The sequence below is a fragment of the Nerophis lumbriciformis genome, linkage group LG13 (assembly GCF_033978685.3).
Source record: "Nerophis lumbriciformis linkage group LG13, RoL_Nlum_v2.1, whole genome shotgun sequence".
NCBI lineage: Eukaryota > Metazoa > Chordata > Actinopteri > Syngnathiformes > Syngnathidae > Nerophis > Nerophis lumbriciformis.
Window position 1 is genome coordinate 37965140 of NC_084560.2, and position 12551 is coordinate 37977690.

The following is a 12551-nucleotide window of genomic DNA, read 5'->3' on the forward strand; positions in this document are numbered from 1 at the left end:
ATGGTAAATGAATCGATTACTAGCAGCCCATCTTGGAATTTTGCTTTGTAAACCATCTTAAATAATACATTGTTTTTAAGAAATTTCCACAGAAGAAGGATCAAAACTTCCTGCAGGTTTCTTATAAAAAGAATCAAGTCTTGCGTTTATTCGAACAAATATGGTGAGTGAAATCATTTCTTATGGCATTGTGACTGCATGCATGTCATATTTTCATTCATTAGTCATTCATATACATTTCTCAGTTTTAAATCCACAGGCTGAGTTTTTCTGACAGTTATAATTTTTTTCCACAGAACTATTTTTTCATCAGAGCAAAGACATGCTCAGCACTGCTCCGAAGCTTCGAGGAGCATTCTCAGACACAGAGGACTTCCTGGACCATGGCATGGTGTCAGCCAACCGCTGCTCCAGTAGAACCTCCTCTATTAGCTCATGGACAGAAAACATCAAACCTTCTTTCACCAAGAAAGTCAAGTTCCAGTCAGTTCTGGAGGGGGAACCAGTTGTGTTTAAGTGTAAATTGGTGGCTTGCCCTCTGCCAACTATTCTTTGGTTTCATAACAATCGGTCAGTTGCCAGAGGACATAGGCGAAGGATCTGCACTGAAAGTGCAATGCACATGCACACTAGCAGTTTGATTATCGATAGTGTTAAAGAAAAGGACTCTGGCAGTTACAAGGTCATGGCAATAAACGCAGAGGGTTCTGCTGAGTCTACAGCGTCACTTTTAGTATCACTGAGAGAAGAGCAGTCGGCCAACTACCTCAGCTTTATCCGCCGCTCTGCCAAGGCCCACAAAAGCATGGACGCTCTGGCAGAGCAGAGAAAGGACAGGAAGTTTAGAGTGGACCTCAGGTATGTTGGATCTCCATTTGACAAGATGTCAAAGGTCCATCGCGGTCGGTCTCGGTCAAAATATGCTCTTGTGCGTACTGTCTACTTTCATTCAGGTTCGGTTAGACACGAAGAGGAATCTCACAAAAAGTCTAAGCGTCTAGAGACAGCCTCAGAGCGTGCCCCTTCTCCTCCCGCCATGTTTGACGGATCTGATCGCTTTAATGACAGATTCAGTGACATTTACTGTGACCGTCGCACTGGGGCTCGTTTCAGTGACAAGTTTAGTGACCGTTGCAGTGACCGATACAGTGAAAGGTTTAGTGACACGGAGAGTCTTCACAATGAGGTGAGAACTAAACTCAGCACTCTACAAAGAGCTGTCAGGCAAAAGAAAAGGCTTTCTATCTCTACCATGTCTTCTTCCGAGTTTGAGTCTGAGTCAGTAGCCAGTGAGTCGAGCTATGCAGATTACGTCGAGCAACTCAGGGTCAAGCCAGCTTTGTTTCCTGATGTTCAGCATTCTAAAAGAGCCTTTAATTTTGGGGAGAGTCAGAGCTTGGATGTGAACAAAGAGACTTTTAAGCCTAGTGTGAGACATTCATTTGAGCCTCAGTCCAGAACCAGAGCCATTCAGATTATAAAAGGTGAGCAAGTTGATTTGGTTGAGCCACAAAGCCAGACAAAGACTGAAAAATACTCTGAGACATTTGAACTTGAAAACGTACAATGTTTTGACGATCCAGCCCAAAGGATTAGTGGGCTTCAAGGCAGACTGACAGAATGCAAAGTTGAATGTCCGACAAAGGACGTAGAACCATACATCTATGAACCCCCATTTTCTGAATCATTTGCACATAAGGAAGCTGCCTCCACTGACATCAGGGAACCTGCAGGAACTAAAGCCGCTAAAAACAAATTCAGGTTAATTAAGTCCACCAGGGACCACCTCCCACCTGAAACCACAGAACACATAGCAACAACAAAACTAACTGACGATGATGATCCATCTTTTGAGGGTTCGTATGAGAGTCAAGACGTTGAGAATCGGGAACTTGAGGAAAAATGTGTGTCTCTGCCAATAAGGAAATGGTCCCAAGGCAATAGAATGTCTGAAGACAAAACATTCCACTCTGAATGTGAGCTGCCCATGCCAGTTGAGTTGCTGTACATGGAACCAGAAGGGCACATTTACACCCAGCAAGAAATAGCTGAAGTAACAACCAAAGAAACTGAAGCCATGGACTGTTTCCACACATGTCCCACAGTAAAGGCCAAGGAAATTGAACCAGAAACTGTAACTGTTTCAACACCTCAATTACCCAAAGTTGAAATCAGGGCTGAGGAAAGAGAAAAGGAGGAACAGTCAATGGTACCACCGCCATCACTTTTAGTAAAAATGCATGCAGTGGCAAAGCCTAAAATAAAAGGAACAGAAGGAGAAACAATACATGTTGAGGAAAAATGTGCTGGACAGTCCTTGAGGGAACAGTATGAAAGGAGCCTCGAAGCAGAGCGGATTGAGTGTGAGGGAAAACTACTGGCTCTACGAATCAAGAAATGGCAAAAAGGTATGCAGGTCACACAGGGGGAAATATTTCAACCACAAATTGGCCAGCTAATGGCAGATAAAACACCATACAAGGAATTCGAACCTGTAGCTGCAAGTGTTTCAACTACTCAATCATCCAAAGTTGAAATCAGAGTAGAAGAAAGAAAAGATGAGGAACAATTAATGGTACCACAGCCATCACTTAGAGTTGAAATGCATACAGTGGCAAGGCCTAAAATAAAAAGAACTGAAGGAGCGACAGAAAATGTTGAGGACATATGTGCTGGAGAGTCCTTGAGTGAACAATATGAGAGGAGCCTAGAAGCAGAGCAGATTGAGTGTGAGGAAACATTCCTGGCCCTACGAATCCAGAAATTGCAGAAAGATATGCATATCACACAGGAGGAAACATTTAAACCTGAAATGAGCCTGCTAATAGCAGACAAAACACCATTAAAGGAAATTGAACCGGAAGCTGCAACTGTTTCAACAGCCCAATCACCCACAGTTCCAATCAGAGCGCATAAAAAAGAAGATGAGGAAGAATTAATGGTACCACAGCCATCACTTACAATAAAAATGCATTCAGTGGCAAAGCCTAAAATCAAAGGAACAGACGGAGCAACAGAAAACATTGAGGAAAAATGTACTGGAGAGTCCTTGAGAGAACAACATCAGAGGAGCCCATTAGCAAAGTGGATTGAGGATGAGGAAAAACTCATGGCCCTACAAATCATGAAAAGGCAGAAAGGTATGCAGATGACACGGGGGGAAACATTTCAACCTGAAATGAGCCCGCTAATAGCAGACGAAACACCATTAAAGGAAATTGAACCGGAAGCTGCAACTGTTTCAACTCCTCAGTTACTCAGAGTTGAAGTCAGAGCAGAAGAAAGAAAAGATGAAGAACATGTCATGGTACCACAGCCATCACTTAGAGTAAATGTTAACAGAGTGGCAAGGCCTAAAATCAACAAAACAAAAGGAGCAGCAAAAAATGTTGATGACAAATGTGCTGGAGAGTTCTTGAGGGAACATTATGAGAGCAGCCTCGAAGCAGAGCGGATCGAGTGTGAAGAAAAACACCTGGCTTCACGAATCAATAAATGGCTGAAAGATATGCAGGTGACACAGGAGGATACATTTCAACCTGAAATGCATCTGCTGATGGCAGACAAAACGCTGTATAAGGAAATTGAACCAGAAGCTGCATCAGTTTCAACACTCCAATCACCCAGAGTTGAAGTCAGAGCAGAGGAAAGAGAAGGGGAGGAACAATTATTGGTACAACAACCATCACTTGAAACAAAAATGCATGCAGTGGTAAGGGCTAGAATAAAAGGAACCGAAGGAGCAACAGAAAATGTTGAGAACAAAAGCGCTGCAGAGTCCTTGAGAGAACAATATGAGAGGACCCCAGAGGCACAGCGGGTTGAGTGTGAGGAAAAACTCCTGGCTTTACGAATCAATAAATGGCAGAAAGATATACAGGTCACACAGAAGGAAACATTACAATCTGAAATGCAGCTGCTTATGGCAGACGAAACACCATATAAGGACATTGAACACGTAGATAAAATAGTGTCAATACCCCAATCACCCAGAGTTGAAGTCAGAGTAGAGAAAAGAGAAGAAGATGAACAATTATTGGTACCACAGCCATCACTTGGAGGAAAATGTCATACAGTTTCAAGGCCTAAAATAAAAGGAACAGAAGGAGCAACAGAAAACATTGAGGACAAATGTGCTGGAGAGTCCTTGAGGGACCAACATCCGAGGAACCTAGAAGCAGAGCGGATTGAGTGTGAGGAAAAACTCCTGGCCCTACGAATCATGAAAAGGCAGAAAGGTATGCAGATAACACAGGAGGAAACATTTCAACCTGAAATGGGCCCGCAAAAGGCAGACGTAACACCATACAAGGAAATTGAACCCAAAGTTGCAACAGTTTCAACTCCTCAGTTTCCCAAAGTTGAAATCAGAGCAGAGGAAAGAGAAGACGAGGAACAAAAAATAGTAGGACAGCCATCATTTAGAGGTAAAATGCATTCGGCGGCAAAGCCTAAAATAGAAAAGACAGAAGGAGCAACAGAAAACATTGAGGACAAATGTGCTGGAGAGTCCTTGAGGGACCAACATCCGAGGAGCCTAGAAGCAGAGCGGATTGAGTGTGAGGAAAAACTCCTGGCCCTACGAATCATGAAAAGGCAGAAAGGTATGCAGATAACACAGGAGGAAACATTTCAACCTGAAATGGGCCCGCAAAAGGCAGACGTAACACCATACAAGGAAATTGAACCCAAAGTTGCAACAGTTTCAACTCCTCAGTTTCCCAAAGTTGAAATCAGAGCAGAGGAAAGAGAAGACGAGGAACAAAAAATAGTAGGACAGCCATCATTTAGAGGTAAAATGCATTCGGCGGCAAAGCCTAAAATAGAAAAGACAGAAGGAGTAACAGAAAACATTGAGGACAAATGTGTTGGAGAGTCCTTTAGGGAACAATATCAAAGTAGCCTAGACGCAGAGCGGATTAAGTGTGAGAAAAAACTCCTGGCCCTACGAATCATGAAAAGGAAGAAAGGTATACAGATGACAGAGGAGGAAACATTTCAACCTGAAATGGGCCTGCTAATGGCAGACGAAACACCATATAAGGAAATTGAACCTGAAGCTGCAACTGTTTCAATGCCTGAGTCACCCAAAGTTCAAGTCAGATTACAAGAAACAGAAGATGAGAAACAATTATTGGTATCACAGCCATCTCTTAAAGTAAACATGCATACAGTGGCAAGGCCTAAAATAAAAGGAACAGAAGGTGGAACAGAGGACACATGTGCTGGAGAGTCCTTGATGGAACAATATGAGAGGTGCCTAGAAGCAGAGCGGATTGAGTGTGAGGAAAAACTCTTGGCCCTACGAATCAAGAAAGGGCAGAAAGGTATGCAGGTGACACAGGAGGAAACATTTCATCCTGAAATGTGCCTGCTAAAGGCAGACGAAACACCATACATGGAACCGGAGGGACCTGCTTACACTGAGAGTGAGAAAGACATGCATAATTTACACATAGACCAAGCTATGGCTGTGACAAAACCTAGGTCAAATGAAGCAGATTATACTGTGGAAAAGGACCAAACCCTTCCCTTATCCCTGGCGCCCAGAGGGGAAAGGCAGAAAGAGATATTAGAAACTGTATCTGCATTGCAAGGACAAAAATACTCCGGAAATAAATCAAAAGCGGGAGATGAAAAGTTTCTGTTTGAGAAAACAAGTGAAGACCATGAACTCCAGCTGTCAATGGAAAACATCTCAGAGCTGAAGAAATGTGAGCAGTTTGTAAGTGAAGAAGAAGCTCTCACTAAGAGAATAATGAAATGGCAGAAAGATGTTCTGATGGAACAAGAAGAGGCTAGGAAGCCAGACAGCTATCCTCTTCAAGTTAAAGGAAGCAGGATGTCCTCCTTTGGAAAAACAGCCAAAGAGAAGTTCCTTATGAGCGAACAAGGTACCGATCAAAAGAGCAATAGCCTGCAGTGGTTGCCTGTTGAAGAACTGTCAACTGAGGGTCTTGAGACCAGTATGCAGAGGGACAGTGAGTACTTTGTAAGTGAAGAGGAAGCTCTTGCCCAGCGTCTTCTTAAATGGAAAACAGATGTCATAGAACAAGAGGAAGCAGCTGAACAAGAGGCTATTTCTGATAACTTTTCTGCTCCGCATATGCCGCTTGCATATGTGGCAGGGGCTCCATGTAAACCCTCCCATATTGGTGTAGATACTTGTGAGCAAAAATCTCAAGAAGAGCCTGTGGCTGCTGGTGGAGCAATTGCACAGATGAAGCATTTACATATTCAAGGTGCTGCAGGGTATGAACTATCTCCACCCTCAGATAGTGCTTTACCTCAGCATGCAGTTTTGTCTGGGCCAGTAGATTCCTTTTCTGCACCAAAAGAAGATTGTGATGCTTCACCAGTAAACAAAACATATACACCTTCTTCACATACCTTTGTCTGTTCAGGAAGTGATGAACATAGTTTTCAACTAGGGAGCCCTTCCCCATTCTACAGTCCTCAGGTAACAGAAACAACGGAAAGGAAGCAGATTAGGGAAGGCTATACCACATCTGTTCATAAACCCAGCAGCCAAAGTATTCAAAAAGGACTTGAGAGGGTAATCAAAACACCTTTGGAGAACAGCACGCGAAAACAACACATTGATTTGGTTGCAGGGGGAAAAAAGCAAAAAAGCCAAGAGTTAGTGACATTAGAAGGTTTTGACAGAGCAGAACATGAAAGTGCAACAAAAAAAGAAAAGAGAACCCAAGGGCCAGATGATTCTGAGACATCAATGATGGTGAAGGAAATAGGTATGAGTGCACTAAGTTGTCGTCCAATATTTGTGAAGGAAACTTCTTCACTTAAAGTAAGAACTGGGGAGATGTCTGTGCTAAGCTGCCAGTTCCAAGGTGATCCTCCGCCACAAGTCACTTGGCTCAAGGATGGACACTCATTGGCCCACAATCCTGACTATGACATCACAGTCAAAGCCAACAAATCAAAGCTGACTATCTACTATCCAACCACAGACCACGAAGGGACGTACGACTGTGTCATAAATAATATACATGGAAAAAACATCTGCAGCACCACTTTGGAAATTTCAAACAAAAAAGCTGTGAAAGACTCACAGGAGGTGGCAGTCAAAGAGAAGTTTGAAAGGGGAGATACACATTGGGGCAACCAAGAAGAGACCAGCATTGAAACATCAAAGGAAATTTTACAAGTTTCCCAACCATTGAGCCACCAATACATTAGTACAGACGAATGTCATTCACCTTCCCCTCCTGTGGAAATCAGAGTTGATGTTCCCTCTCCTGGACCTGTGGTGACAGACACCAGCAGTGAAGATAAACCTCATGGCTGTGCAGAGAAAATTTCAGATGACCGAGTGTATCACACCGGAAAACACAAATTGTCCTTTTCTTACGATGGGGTTGGTGAAGCTCCTTGTGTAATGAAAGAGCTACATTCTCTGACCTGCTCAGAGGGGAGCACAGCTGTGCTCGAGTGCATCATCACAGCCAAACCGTCCTCAGAGGTCACCTGGTTTTGCAACAATATTTGTCTTGAAACCACCTTACCCAAATACAGAGCTGAGGTTGATGGTAAAGTACACAGGCTCTACATTAGCTATTTTAGTTGTGCTGAGGCTGGAGTGTACAAATGTGTAGCTCGAAATAAAATGGGAGAGGTCTCCAGCATTTGTGATGTGTCATTTCAAGATGACAAGCTCTTGGACGACTTTAGGGAGGACCAAGTTATAATAGAGCAAACAAAAAAATTGACTGTTTTACACACTCCATCAGAAGTAGCCCCACACCCCAGATGTAGTGCATACAGAGAACTTCAGCCAATATCTGGCTGTGGTTTGCAACAATCTGCTGCTGTCATAAAAGTGTCTCAGCTTAAACAAACGTTTGAGTCTGACTCAGCAGCCACTTTAATGGCACCTCCTCTGTCTCAGAAGCAGAAAGAGGAAACACTTGTTCCTAAAGAGTTCATACCAGCAGTGGCCATTCATCATGATGAACATCTGGAGCACTCAATCAAACCTAAAAATGACAACATAGATACTCATTATGATGTGACTTTGGCTACTTCCATGTCAACCAACTCATCAAAACCTACCCAAACTATTCTTTCAGCAAGCAGTCTTAGGTCCTCAGGAAGCCCACAGCTTACCACGTCAGAGGACAACGGCCCTGGGACCAGTATAATATTAGAATATGTTGAGGAGGTAGCTGTCAAACAATCTGCAGAGAAAGTGCTGGAGTCTCCAGAACTAATTGAGCTAACACCCAGGAAACCTGCTGGCTTTCATGAAGAAATGATGCCAGGCCAACGAGAAGAACAAATATGTGAAAAAAACAGTATTATTCCTTTTCAAGCTGACATAATTTCTTCTGAAAAACGTTTGGTCAAAATCTCAGTTCCAACCAGCAAAGCGGAGAAATCCCAAATAATAAATCATTCACTAGAGTCTGAAAAACAAAGAGAAACTATAAGCTCTGAAAATGCTGTCGATGCACATAGTTATGCTGATGATGCTCCCAGAGAAGAGCAGTGCACTGATGTGGTGCAAAACAAAAAACAAGATCTGCAACAAAGTAATAACGAACCACATATGGTGGAAAACATTTTAATTCCAGAGCCATCATTCGACAGCGGTGTGTTTGTTAGCCTACCAACCACCGAGGCCGATGTTTTGCAAGAAGAGCAATTCGTTTGTGGTGATGTAGTTGTGCCTAGTATGAAAACAGTGAAGGCTAGTAAAATAGTTGATGTTCTGGAAAATCTAGAACCAAACGTTAGCAGTAGAGTTCAATATGCTGCTTCTCAGACAGAGAACCACATAATACCTGAAGCCAAAGAGGAAGGCTCAGGATCAGTTGGCATAATGGAGGAAGAAGTGACATTCGGTGCGGTGTATGAGTACTACAACCCTCCTACAGACTGGGGGCGACCACTTTCCCCTGAGTCTGAGATGTCGATAGAGATTGGCAGCACAGTCAGTGATGAGGTAGGTGAGGTAGCAGAGAAGTTCTACACTCCAAGTTCATCCACAGAGATTTCACAGCCAACCTTTCACACTCCCAAGTCTCCCAGTTTCTTTCAAACTCCCAGCTCTGATACACCAGGTGGTTTTAAGACCCCTCTGGAGTATCCGTGCTCTCCATTTGAAGAAAAGAGACATTCGACAGACTTGAGCGAGAGGTTTTTCTCACCAGTCCTGGTCCTCACGACCGCTGATGATGAGAACTTGGAAATGATGCCTTTAGAAATTAACATGGAAGATACGTATAAAGTTTCCAGGAGCAGAGGATCTCTTGGTCTTGCAACCCATCAGGACAAGGTGCAGGGAATTCCCCCTGCCTTTCTCAAACCTCTCATGAAGAAAAGGGTCTTTGAAAATGACTCTCTGACGTTTCTTGCTGAGGTCTTTGGCCTCCCCCCCCCTGAGGTTAAATGGTTCTGCAACAAAACCCGGCTGATAGTTGATGACCGGATCATTATGGACCGAGATGGTGATAGCGTCACTCTGACGATTCACAATGTCAGCAAAGCCGACCAAGGAGAGTACATATGTGAGGCTGTGAACGATGTTGGTGAAGCCAGAAGTGTTGCTTTAGTTATGGTCGTTTCACAGGAAGCTAGGATCTTGCCTGCTCCACCAGCCGTCACACATCAACATGTTATGGAGTTTGATGTGGAGAACGATGATTCTTCTCGTTCACCTTCGCCTCAAGAGATTTTGCTAGAAGTAGAATTGGATGAAAGTGAGGTAAAGGAGTTTGAGAAACAGGTGAAGATCATCACAATTCCGGAATACACAGCAGATAGCAAAAGCATGATTATATCGCTGGACGTTATACCGAGTATTTATGAGGAGGGTGCTGTAGATTTTGTAACTCAGGAACACGATGATCTCAAAATAGCTTTTGAGGTGACTGAGATGCCTCCAAGATTCATCAATCCCATCTGTGATATGGAAACCTCAGAGGGTACTATTGTGATGTTTGAATGCTCACTGATGGGAATTCCATCTCCCATTGTGGCTTGGTTCAAAGATGGCAAAACAATTCCTTACAATAACAAAAGATACCAGCACTCATCTGATGGTGACAACCACTTCCTGAAGATCTGTAATGTCACAGTCCAGGATGGTGGCGTGTACACCTGCAGTGCTATCAATGTTGTCGGTGAGACTCTGTGTCGAGCTTCGCTGGTCGTGCTAAGTGCAAAAACTCCTGCTGGGCAGACTAGAGGCAGAGAGCTGACATCAGTCTCTCTCAGCAGCGCCAAAGTTCAGCCACAAAAGTTTGACCTGTTGGTCAGTAATCCATCGGTAGACAGTGAGCAAGTGTCAGAAATTGAGCTTGAGTTTGATTTTCAACAAGAGGCTGATGAGTCTCAGCGAGCAGTTCGCCTGGTTGCCAAAACGGACAGCAAAATGAGTGAAGACCACTACATGAGCATCAACTTTGATGTATTTGCTGAGCCAGCAAAAGACGACAAGGTTGAGTTTAGGGGAAAGTCCTCTGACGTTTGTAGTTTTCAGTTCCAGGTGACTGAGACTGCCCCGAGGTGTGTCATTCCATTAACTGATGTGACCACTGCTGTTGGTACGCCAGTCATCCTACAGTGTTTGGTTAGCGGAAAGCCAAACCCCACAGCTGAGTGGTACAAAGATGGTGAGCGTGTCACAGACATTAGGTATATTATTCAGGAGAAAACTATAGGCCACTTTAACCTTCTCATAACCAACGTGAGCCACAGTGATGCTGGCGAATACAAATGTATTATCCAGAATGCGGCTGGATGGACCGAAACGTCAGCGCTCTTAAAAGTCTACTAGAATGTATAACATCATTAAAATGCCCCCATAGAATATTTGCGTGGGATGATAAGCCAGTTTTTAGACAAGCAGACAAGTAGAGGATAACTGTTAGCCAACTCTCACTAAAACGTGTCATCCTATTCAGGTGTTATTTGTTTGTTTTTGAGAAAGGCAAATTTTACCTGTTTTTTAAATGGTATGCATTGAAAAGATAGTATATGCTTAGCATGAGTTGAATGTGGCCATCACGGTGGTTTAGTCAGTAGCACTTGTGCCTCACAGTGAGAAGGTCCTGTGTTCAAATCCTAGGCTCAGCGTCTTTCTGTGTGAAGTTTGCATGGAAATTGACTCAGTTTGTGTTTTGATGTCAAACAGGAGGCCAAAAATAACATTATATGAAATGTAAAATGTCTTACCAAACCTAAACACTATAAACCTAAACTCAATATCTTGCTGAATTAGCTGAAAAAAAATGTTGTTTAGGTATGTAAAACATTTACAGAAGTATTTTTCTTTCTGATGAAATGTTCTGGTATGAACTTTGTGGGCCCTAAATGTCAGAGATTACATTGTTTGGGTCACTCTCGTGTTTAAGTGTTGTAGTGTGTAAGAAACTATTTATAACCATTTTTAATGAGTTTGTGAATGTGAAAACGTTTAAAACTTCAGAGAATGTTTGGACTTGTTGTACATATGAGTTATTGAGTCAGTACATTTGAAATAATATAAATGTGATGATTGTCTTATAGTTTATTCTGTATAATAAACTAACAAAGTAAAATTGGAGTCTGTGCTTTTTTCTTTATGATAGTCTTAGCGGGTAATCCCACTTGGCCAATTCATGCTGGAGCCAAGTGCGATTACACCTCCCTCTTCTGGCCTGCACTCACATTGATCATTCATGGTACAACCCATTTACAGTACCTGTTTTATCACCTCTATTCTGCTGTATTGCTGCAATTTTCCAAACTTTTTTGATTATTTCCAGTGTTATTTGGAGTAGTTCACTGACATGGTATGATTGGCCGAGAGCAGTTGTTCTTAAATAGTGGGGCGGGTCCCCCTCGGGACTTAGAGGGGGGACTCCGGGGAACATACTTCATCAGTATCACTATCATGCTTCAAAGCCTGCTTCAAAAAGCTGTGCAGCACAAAACATGCTCATCGTAGCCATTCATTCAGACTTATTCATTTTGATAAATCAAAAAGTCAGCACAAATAGTATTATTCAATTTTGTTTTTTAGGTCAACGTTTGACATATTTTGGGCTCCTGACTTAATGTTGCTGATCAGTTTGAATGTATAATTATTTATTGGGTTTATTTACATTTATTTTTCAGTATCAAGTTTAAAAAAGTAGGTCAAAAAAGGTTTAGTTTAAATAAGGACTTGTTTTTATTTTGGGAGAAATGTATGCACTTTAAACATTTTCTGTTAAATACTTTAAAATCAATGTTAAAGTTATTCTTTGAAGTAAGTTGGTTTATATTTCTTGTTAATGTTAAAAAAGGATACAATGTTATGCAGAGGTGTACTTCTAACAATTTTGTAGACAAGTTACACTATTTACAGTCGCAGCAGAGTGTGTGAGGGTGTGGGGCCGCAAAATGTTTTCTTCTTTTGGGAGGTTGGGGGCGTACCAAAAAAATATTGAGAAGCTCTGGCCTACAGTGATTCTGCTCTTACAATATAGTATCGTCAAATGTGTTTGTTGTGTTAATTACCGCAAATAACAGACCACTTTCAGTGTTAGCAACATCAATTTACA

General features: G+C 42.5%; 2 protein-coding genes across 2 annotated transcripts in view; both read left to right on the forward strand.

The window, feature by feature from the left end:
• LOC133613364 (titin-like) overlaps positions 1 to 12551 on the forward strand; it is a 206438-nt gene that overhangs the window by 27095 nt on the left and 166792 nt on the right. The window lies entirely within an intron of this gene.
• On the forward strand, positions 323 to 11492 carry LOC140679335 (uncharacterized). The gene has a single exon (XM_072914560.1). The coding sequence runs from the start codon at positions 323 to 325 to the stop codon at positions 10799 to 10801; it is 10479 nt and encodes a 3492-aa protein (XP_072770661.1). The 3' UTR covers positions 10802 to 11492.